The sequence below is a fragment of the Scardinius erythrophthalmus genome, assembly GCF_964197995.2.
Source record: "Scardinius erythrophthalmus genome assembly, chromosome: 20".
NCBI lineage: Eukaryota > Metazoa > Chordata > Actinopteri > Cypriniformes > Leuciscidae > Scardinius > Scardinius erythrophthalmus.
This window is the reverse complement of record NC_138240.1, coordinates 26,884,447-26,894,577: the sequence shown is the minus strand read 5'-3', so window position 1 is coordinate 26,894,577 and position 10,131 is coordinate 26,884,447. Positions and strand designations below refer to the sequence as shown.

General features: G+C 37.6%; 1 protein-coding gene across 3 annotated transcripts in view; it reads left to right on the top strand.

Annotated features, from left to right (window-relative positions):
* Positions 1 to 218: 218 nt before the first annotated feature.
* sorbs3 (sorbin and SH3 domain containing 3) overlaps positions 219 to 10,131 on the top strand; it is a 58,247-nt gene continuing 48,334 nt past the window's right edge. Inside the window, exon 1 of one of the 3 annotated variants that reach the window (XM_081349372.1) lies at positions 219 to 387. In XM_081349372.1, the coding sequence (XP_081205498.1) occupies positions 346 to 387 (42 nt within the window). In that variant the 5' untranslated portion in view covers positions 219 to 345. Of the gene's footprint in view, positions 388 to 1,847; positions 1,918 to 9,682; positions 9,960 to 10,131 lie in introns of those variants that run through there. The other 2 variants (XM_081349373.1, XM_081349374.1) reach the window with 2 other exon arrangements.

Genomic DNA, 10,131 nt, shown 5'->3' with positions numbered 1-10,131 from the left:
CTCTATAACTTGTTCCAGTTGGCTTGTGCAGTGGGCATTGAGTCCAATGAGTTGGTTATCAGCATTAAATTACATTTACAGTAACACCCCAGAAATCGAATTATACGAGTGGGAAATTCATAAAAAATTAGGGGGAGGAGAATGGCGTAGTGAGCAGTATGTGACCTTTGATTGTTGATCACGTTGTCTGACTGTTAAATATTTATTTTGGATGGCAGAACAGAGCTTGAGGAAGAAGAAAAGAAGTGAGGAAGGGCTTACTAAGCCATTGAGTCAAAGCCGAGTGGGGGGATAGAGAATGTCTCTGAGTGAACTGAAGATTGCTCTTAAAGGCTGCTCAGCTTGATGAAGAAAAGAAACCCTCATCATCAGCAGACGTGCAGCACGGTAGGTGTCCTTGGCTCACTACTAAACAGTTCCTCCAGTAATTTTGCTCTGAATGTCTTACAATGGTTGATTTACCCCAAACTACCATTCAAAAGTGCAACTATATAGTTGCAGTAATTTGCCATCTTGAATGACTTTTAATTCATTTGAATGACAGTCTTTTTGTGACTCATTCAACCACTCATTACATACTGTTGTGAGATATCAGAGATATAAGGAAAGGAAGGTGGTTTAGGTAAATAAGGATGAATGATCTCATCCACGTCAAACCGCCTTTGCCTGTGATAAAGGGTTCTTCGGAAATGTGCATTACAAAACAGTACTTTTAATGAGTCACTGTGTGTAATAATTCCTTTCCAAAGAATTATTTCCAACAAGTTCTCAGAATAAAAAGCAAAGCTGTCATTGTTTTACAGTTTATGCTCAATTTTACAGTTAACCTCATCTCTATCCACATTTGTACAAAACTCATCAAAAGAGGCTTGTTTTAACATCACCATATGCTGATTACTCATTTTGTGTATATCAGTGCTGGTTTAAACAGCATTTCTAGTGGAATATTTTTACAACCTAAAAGGAATTGTTCAACAAAAAACAAACAAAAAAATCCGTCATTGTTTACCTTCATAAGTAAATGAATAACACAAGATTTTTACTGATAATCTTCCAAACGCGAATGGATTATTGAGTCATTGAACATTGCCACTTCAAAGAAAGCAGGCGGATGTCAAGATTCTCTCTTTATGCAACCATAGACAGTAATTTGAAATGTGTTTTTTAGGTTGATGTTAATATAGAGTGTCTCATTTTAGCCGGTCAGCCCAGTAGTTTAAGTATCCTCTAATTTAATGGACATAAGTGGTCACTAAACCTCATTGCCTGTGGAAATAGTCTGAAAGCATGTTGCGTGGCTGAACTGGAAGGACATCATGATGTTATTTGATTGTCTCATTTCAATCTTCAATTCAATTGACATGTTTTGCGTTATTAGTATTACTCAGGCACTGACAGTATGACTGGAATAAAGGAAGCCCCAAGGCTGTGTTCGGTTGAATGACATAAAGGACATGAAGGCATGAGATAATTGTATGTCAGAGAGAGAGAGAGAGAGAAAGTGATGATCTGTCCTGAAGTGAACAATGAGCTGATGTATTTGCAGATCAAACATGCCGTCTGTGTGTGTGGGAAGGGAAATGCACTCATTTGTTCTTTTGATTTTAACACACAAGAGGGTGTTTCTCCTCAGCCTGCATGGGACTTTCTATTATTTCCAGCTGTGCATGTATGTGAGTATGGGATGGAAACTATTACGGAGCTTTGGACTTGTTAGACACAGAGAGTTTCATGTATGATCCTGGCTTGCCCAGAATAGTGTATTACACACACACACATACACACACACACAAAGGCTGAGTCACAGAATCAGAGTAAATTGCAAACGCCCTCCCAGCAAAAACAGAGCTGGCTGTAATCTGTTCCCTCTCTCTGCTTCTTTCTGTGCTACTCATTCCAGGGAAAGATCTCCTCACGGTAAATACGCCTCTTTCAATTCTCTTCAAACTTCATGACTCTCTTTTACTCAACAGTATGCTTCTGTTCTGTTTTGAAGTAAATATTAAGGTGATCTTGAACATGAAACCCCTATAAACTTTTCTGTCACTTTCCTTCTTGCTGTAACATTTGTGGAGACGCATGCTTGACGGTTTACACCCAGGGAGTGAAATTCACACCCACCAGCCATCAAATGTTGGTACTTTGTGTGAATTGGCTGGTAATTTCGCTTAGTAGCCTGTAAGACATCTTATTCTGCTAAAGTGATTGGTACTAATGTTGACCAAAAACTGATCCACTTGGGTCAGCGACAGTGTGAATGCAAAGAGAACTGGGGTTTTATATTATGGTTCTCAGGATTCTAGGGTTCTTTGTCTTTGCATGTTTGTCCAACTAATATAATGCACAGTAAAAATAAAAATGTTTTTCAGTAAAAAGAATAATACAAAAATCTGGCATTAACCAGCTGCTGTGTTTTAGTGGGCAAAAAAGTCACCTTATTTAAAGTACATAAAGAAAACATCCAGTTCTCTGAAGTTGTAATATTATAATTTGCTGTCAGAGGTGTTGTCCCATGAGAAGCTGTTGAGCCTGATCTGCTAGATTCCTGTCAGACTGTGTTTCCTGTCATAGCCTACGTGACAGGTTGACAACGGTCATTTATTCATAAGGTACATACAGTTGGCAAGGAGGCCTTGTCCACAATGTGGGGGAAAACAAATGTACTCATTTAAGGAAAAATGACCAGATATTTTCAATATTTCTGCTTTTTTTTGTTTGTACGTCAAAATTCAGAAATTATTTTTTGCCAATGAATTGGATGCTAAAAGAAGAAAGTCAGTGACAGGATCTCAACATGTGCATGTCAGAAGCTGGTTTGACTTTTTTTAAAGATAAAAGTGAAAAGTAATTAAATGGGAAATAGATAAGTGTCAGAAAATGACTTTTTACAGCGAAACCCTTGTTACTGTTAATTAAAAATAAATTTTTTAAACATTTTCATTTAAAAATAAAATAAATATATATATGAATATTATAAAATGACAACTATCAGAGTGTTTGGCATGATAATGGATATGACGATGTTGATATGTTTGGTCTTGGCGGAATAGATCTGTTATGCCGCTGCTGTTGGTTATTGCTGCTGCAGAGCAAGTACCGGACTTGCTACTGCCATTAAATACACAACACGCTGCTGTGAGCAAGCATGACATGCTGCTGCTGTAAAATAGCATACATGAATTACCCGGAGCAGATCTATACAGGTGGAGCTGGGGAAGGTGGAGGGCTTCTAAAAGGGCGTTGCAAACTTCTATGGGCAGTTGCTGACCAAGTACTTGAAAGTTGAGCAGCAAGCAGCTCATTGGCTACTGGTACAGCAGAAACCAATCAGCTGTGCCCTACAGAGAACAATGTGGATTTCAAGTATATTGAGTTAATCACCTCTCAGACTGCGGCATCTAGAGTTTAATGACAGAACTTTGTATAAATATTAGATACAAAACTTAAATGGAAATTTGAAATGTTTAATTGCTCAAATTAATAGAACTAAATCTGAAATAAAATAAAACTATAAATAGAATTATGTATAAAAAACTAAACTAAAAAGCACAACACAAATATTAATTATTTGCCTAAAATTAAAATGACAACTGAAATCTGAAAGTTAATTTTAAATATTAATAAATAATAGTATACTGTACAGTAAATAATACTAAAATAACACTGAGCAGAACACCAAACATGATAATTTTGCCAGGGATGATCATCTCCTGTGGTGTCATTTGTCAATTATCACACAATCATGTAATTATCATACATAATTCATCTGCTGAAAAAAATTGTTTTTTATTTCTTTTATTTTTTAGATAGAATAGCATATATGTTGGACAGGAGGTGAAATGGGGGAGAGAGGACCATGAGCTTGGATTTGAACTGTGGTCGCCTGAGGTGCGATTATGCTACAGTACATGTCCAAAAGCTGCTGATATTTCTCTTCTTTTTCCTCATAGAAATGGGGTAACTATAACCGTGATTTGTTTTCCCTACGCTAAACCAGTCCATGTCTCCACTGAAGTCTGTGTCTATTGAAGCATCAGATGGACGTGCTATCTGGAGCATTGTCTGTTGCTGTTGTCGTTTCATAGATTTGAGGCTGCTTGAATTTGATTTGGTATAGGCTGTAGTTCTTGCACTTGTTTTAGTATCTTGCACATTTTATGCACAGTAGCCACCTCTTGTTCCAGAACATTCAAATGTTGAGGTCACAAAGCAATCAATCCATTTTAATTGAGTGTTATATTTCAGCAGTGCGGTCTGAGACTTGTCAAGAGTAAATATTTACCATCGTGGTGAACTTAGTTTCCTCTTACGCAACACTGAGTCATGCCAGTCATGCTGAAAATCAGCAGTGGTTAGCTGCCATTCACAGTATCTCTTAAGCCCTTGGTTATATTTTGTCAGTATTGGTGCAACATGTTTACTCTATAATTTAGTGTAGAAGTAGTTGGCAAATCATAGCCATTTCAGAGTGTAGTTTCATTATAGAGAAGGATTTGTGCTTGTTTGGGATGTTGTTTAAAGTAGGGGCTGACCATCTTTTTTAGGCCAAGGACCCATCAGAGACATAGCAGAAGACCCCCTGTTATATTATATAAAATGTATTGTATAAGTCTGTAATAACGTGTATAGTACTATATTAATGCATTTACTTTACTGTTACATTTTTTTGAAATGGGTAAGATTTGTAATGTTTTTGAAAGAAGAATCTTATATTCACAAACGGTGAGGTTATTTGATCAAAGATACAGTAAATAAAACAGTAATGTTGTGAAATATTATTACAACTTAAAATAACAGTTTTTTATTTGAATATATCTGAAAATATATTTTATTCGTGTAATGGCACAGCTGAATTTGCTCATTTGGTGCTCAAGAAACATTTTTAATGTCATTTATGTTGAAAACGGTTTTGCGGCTTAATATTTTTTGTGGAAACCATGATGCATTTTTTCAGGATTTTTTTGATAAACAGCATTTATTTGAAATATAAATATTTTGTAAAATTAAAATGTCTCTGCTGGCACTTTTAATCAATTTTAAAGCATCCTTGCTGAATAAAAATATTAATAAAAAAAAAATCGTACCGACCCCAAACTTTTGAACGGTAGCGGTAGTGCACATATAACTTTTCAGTCGTATTATCATTATTGATCTACAAAGCCATGTACTTTACTGTAATGCACATTACAATTTAATTTTTCTTGATACATTTAAATGTAGGAGGGACTCTGAAACATTAAGCTGAACTTTAGCTGCTTAACACTGGCTTTGGTTGAAGTATGGTGCTCTTTTAATGCAAATGAAAAAAATTTCACAAATGCAGTAGACCCCTGGTTTAAAGAAGACCTTTTATGTGCTTTCTTTCTTTATATGAGGTTTTATCTGTACGTTTAGTACAGAACTGAAAAAGAATGGTAGATTGTTTATCAGGTTATGATGAGGTTTCTTTCGGTCCAGTGATCACCATACTGGCAGACAAAAATATCTGCTCGCTGCAGGAGACTGGCCATTAATAACATGCCTCTCATTTATTAAGCCCTCTCTCCTCTCCTCTATAGTTCATCACTCACTCTTCTCTGCCCTCTCAATGGTTTATTTCTCTTTCCTCAGTCTCACGCTGAACTTTCATTCCAGTATAAGACCTCTGTATTCTCCTTTCCTCTCGTCTAGTCTCACCTCATGCATTCTCCTGTTTAAACTGTCAGTTGTGAAATGTATTTTCTTCTCTCCTCTGTTTTGCAATAGTCTACACACACACACACACACACACACACACACACACACACACACACACACACACACACACACACACACACACACACACACACACACACACACACACACACACACACAGACTGTAAGACTATACCATTTAAGACTGGTTTGCCCTACTGAGCCAAACCAATGAATTATTAAGAATGAGCTGGCTTCCCAAGATCCAGTGGAAAAAAGCCAGCAATGGAAAATGCCACACATGCATAAACGAGTTCAGGTAATCAAGAATTCACTCTTTAAAATTCATAAAAAACCACACACAGAACTAAGGCAGTTGTGCCCGATAAATTGTATTATTGTTTTGTTGCTTTTTATGATAGTGGTGTGGCTTAGTGGTTAAAGACCTGATTGTAGGTTTGAACTCCAAGGGGGATTGAAGAACAATCACCGTTGTGCTCTTGAAACTTCAAGTTGCTTCACTGAGACTTCAGATCAATACGATAAATTACTACTTATGAATGATGATATGATAACGTAAAAACATCTCGTTACGACTGTAACCCTGAGAAGGGAACTCAGCACTGCATCAGAATGTTGATGCTATGGGAACACTTCTGCCTAACTACATCTGAAGCACGTGTGAAATCACTCCAATTTCATTGGCGAGACATTGTCCTGGGACGGATGACGGTGCAACGTTGAAGCTATAAAGTATTGGCTGAAGTAGATCACTCTCAGGCAGAGGCGGACAGAGTACACAGCTACATTACTTGAGAAAAAAGTACAGATACTCCTTGCTAAATTTTACTCAAGTACAAGTAAAAGTACTACAGTCAGATGTCTACTTAAGTAAAAGTACTAAAGTACTTGTTTTTAAAAGTACTTGAGTATCAAGAGTACAAGAGTACATTTTCTAAATATTGCATTACTACTGCCACAGTGCTTACATTGGTAAACACAGCAAACAAGCGAAAACTATTATTAACTTGTTCAGAAAATTGAAATAGTCTGGCGAGGTGGGGCCACGGCTTGGCACATTCCCGGGATGCGATATTTTTTTCCCCAGGATGGTAGGAGAAGACTCATGAATATTCATTAGGGAAGTCATTCCTGATTGGTCTGATGACCTACCCCTAACCCCACCCCTAAACCTACCCGTCACTGGGGGTCTTATGACCTCCATAACCCCACCCCTAAACCTACCCGTCACTGGGGTTAAGACCAATCAGGGATGACTTCCCTAATGAATATTCATGAGTCTTCCTCTACCATCCTGGGAAAAAAAATCGCTCCCAGGATGGACCTGCTGTGTCTTCATCCATTGTTTCGTCCATGGTTTCGTCTCTTATCTAAATCTGACCATGGAGTTGACTTTGGCGGAAAGCTGAAGGTGATTGCTGATAGGCTGTCCCAATCAGTGGCGCCTGCACAATCCAATCACATTTGAGAGGGTTTCCGAGATGTTTCTTTTTTCCTTTTTTTTTTTTTTTTTTTTTTTTTTTGAAGAAGTAACGGGTACTCACAGTTATGGATAGAAATGTAGTGGAGTAAAGAGTACAATATTTGCCTCTCAAATGTACTTGAGTAAAGTCATGAGTACTCCCCAAAAATGATACTCGAGTAAAGTACAGATCCCTCAAAATTGTACTTAAGTACTGTACTCAAGTAAATGTACTCAGTTACTGTCCGGCTCTGCTCTCAGGTATGCAGGAAGTTATGGCAAAACAACACAGTTTCTCGTTCCCTTCTACAATTGTTATTGAGACGTTCCCTTTTGAGGGAACTCAATGCTGCATCAGAATGTTGGCGCAAAGGGAATGTTCATACCCACTACGCCATACTGAACAAATGCCTGTCCAAGAGTGAATCATAATGAGCACAAACTTAAGTCACAAAAATTTGAGATCCTTCCGTGGACTCTATTAGCCTGACTACGTCAGACTTCCTACTTCCGCTCAATTTCATTTCGTTTCTGTAGTCAGTCTGAGATAGCAGCCTATCTTTCAGCCTATCTTTCCTATCTATCTTATTGGGATTAGTATGCTACCTTATCCATTTACATCCAGTCTTTGTGCTAAGCTAGGCTAGCGGTGGGTGCGTCAAATAACACTTACAGAACGCACAGAAATGAAAAAGGTATGTATGGACTTATCTAACTCTGGGGGATACTGTGAATAATTCCCAAAAAGTCGGAGTGTTCCTTTAAGCCATTCATGCGTGAGATGCCGTGAAAGTAATTTCATTGGGTATTCGCACGCTGTGATAAATTGTTTCTGTGCTCACACACAGAAAGCCACCTCTGAGACGGCATGTGAGTACACACAAAATTATGTCAAAATGCCTGTCTTGAGGAGTATCCACGTAAACACAGTCGGATATGTCTTAAGTGAACAAAAACGGTTAAGGAAATATCGGATGTGTGTCAATATAACGGATCCATGCATTAGGTCTTAAAGTGAAAGCAGCCTCATAATATAAGGTAATAGGTTTAGGGATAGGTTCAGGGTTAGTACCTAATTATAACCCAGTTATTGTAACTGCTATATTAAGTACATAGTATGTACATGGGGAACAGGACTGTAAAATAAAGTGCTACAGTTTTCTTGTATTTACTTGTGCTATTGCATTTGTTATTATTTTATTATTGTCTTTTATGTTTATTATTGTCGTTATATTAGTTGGGCTAGTGCTAGTTTTTGCTTGATCTGACCTGGCCAGAAGAAAAAATCCTTAGTGTTGAGCCCTGAGTCCATATTTGAGTTTTTTAGCTAGTTAACAGAAATTCTTGTTAATAATAATGATCTGATGACAATTTTCTGTAAGTCAAACCTAAACGTGTACCGATTTGAACTATATTGCAGAAAGATTGGTGTCATTACCGGTATATAATTTATAAAGTTTTTGTATTGACTTACTGGTAGGGTACTTTTGACTTACTATAAAGTAAAATAGTACTGCCAATTTAGAAGGGCATAGAAAGAAGGGCATACGGCATTATAACAACACCAGGGTGAGTAAATTATGGCTTAAATTTATTTTTAGGGTAAACTATCCCTTTAAGTCTTGTAAATTAAATCATACTTTGTACCTGTACTGTTATAATCCACAATTACCCTCAGTATCTTTTAGCACAGTTCCTAAGAAGATGACAGGACATGTCTATGTACAATGTCTAAGTAGTCATTTATAAAATGATAAGGTTAACATATGTTTCTTGAGAACCATATCAGCATATTAGAATGGTTTCTGAAGGATCATGTGACAATGAAGACTGGAATAATGGCTACTAAAGATTCAGCTTTCCCATTACAGGAATTAATTACATTTTATAATATATTAAAGTAGAAATCAGTTGTTTTGAATTGTAATAATATTTCACAATGTTGCTGTTTTTACAGCATTTGATCAAATAAATTGCAACTGGTGTCCATAAGTACACTATAAGTATACTCAAAACATTTCAGTGTAGGCCTATACTTTTTTCATAAGTTAGGTTTTCCCGTAGTTTGAGAACATTCCACTAAATCGTACACTTTTTTTGACATATCTAAGAATTGGGCATGTTTCTCAATTCAAGCCCTCTGCCTTTATTTGAGTCTATTTGTCTATTATCTGTTAAAAAATTTCTCAAGCATAAATTCACTTTTCACTTAGTCACTTCTGTCCTCCACTGGTTGGCCATGTATGGCCAGACACACATAAGCAGTGGCTCGTAGAAAAACAGTGGGGTGGGAGCGCAGGAAGGACAGAACAGAGCGAAATGAGAGGAGAAACGTCAGGAGGTGGATGTGGTTTGGTCTTTGAATTCTCCAGTCTTTAACCCCGTGCTGTGAAATATCACCTTATGGCCACAAAAGGCTGACTGCCTATTCAAATGCTCTTTAGTAAAGGCAGCCAAAAGTGAGCCAGGCCTCTGCACACAGTCTGTATGTTACCATAGTAACCCTTGTCAACCAGGAAGTCCTGTAGTGGTTGAGTGAGAGAGTGAGAGAGAGAGCGAGAGAGTGAGAGATCGAGAGCATGTGTGTGTCAGTATGTGAGAGGGACTTAACAGAGGTTAAGACGGGAGCAAAAACCAGTGAGGGAGAGAGAGAAAGAACTGACCTTAAAGCAGACAAAAAGAGAGAAAAAGTACAGAAAGAGCAGGCTGCTTCTACAGAGCAGACCAACCAGCACGTAGGGAATTGTGTGTGTCATCCTGGGAAATCTGTGCGTGTCACACACATACACACCCACACAAACCGGTGAGTTGATTTTTTCCATCTGACAGCCATCAGCCTGTTAGCGTGTGTATTGTAAAACACAGTAAAATGATAATGTAAACCAACTCATTAATTCATGCAGTTCTTTTTGGCCCAGTTTTGGCAGGGTTGTGTTGAACTGGTGGACCGCTTTACTTTTGAAGTTGATTCTTAA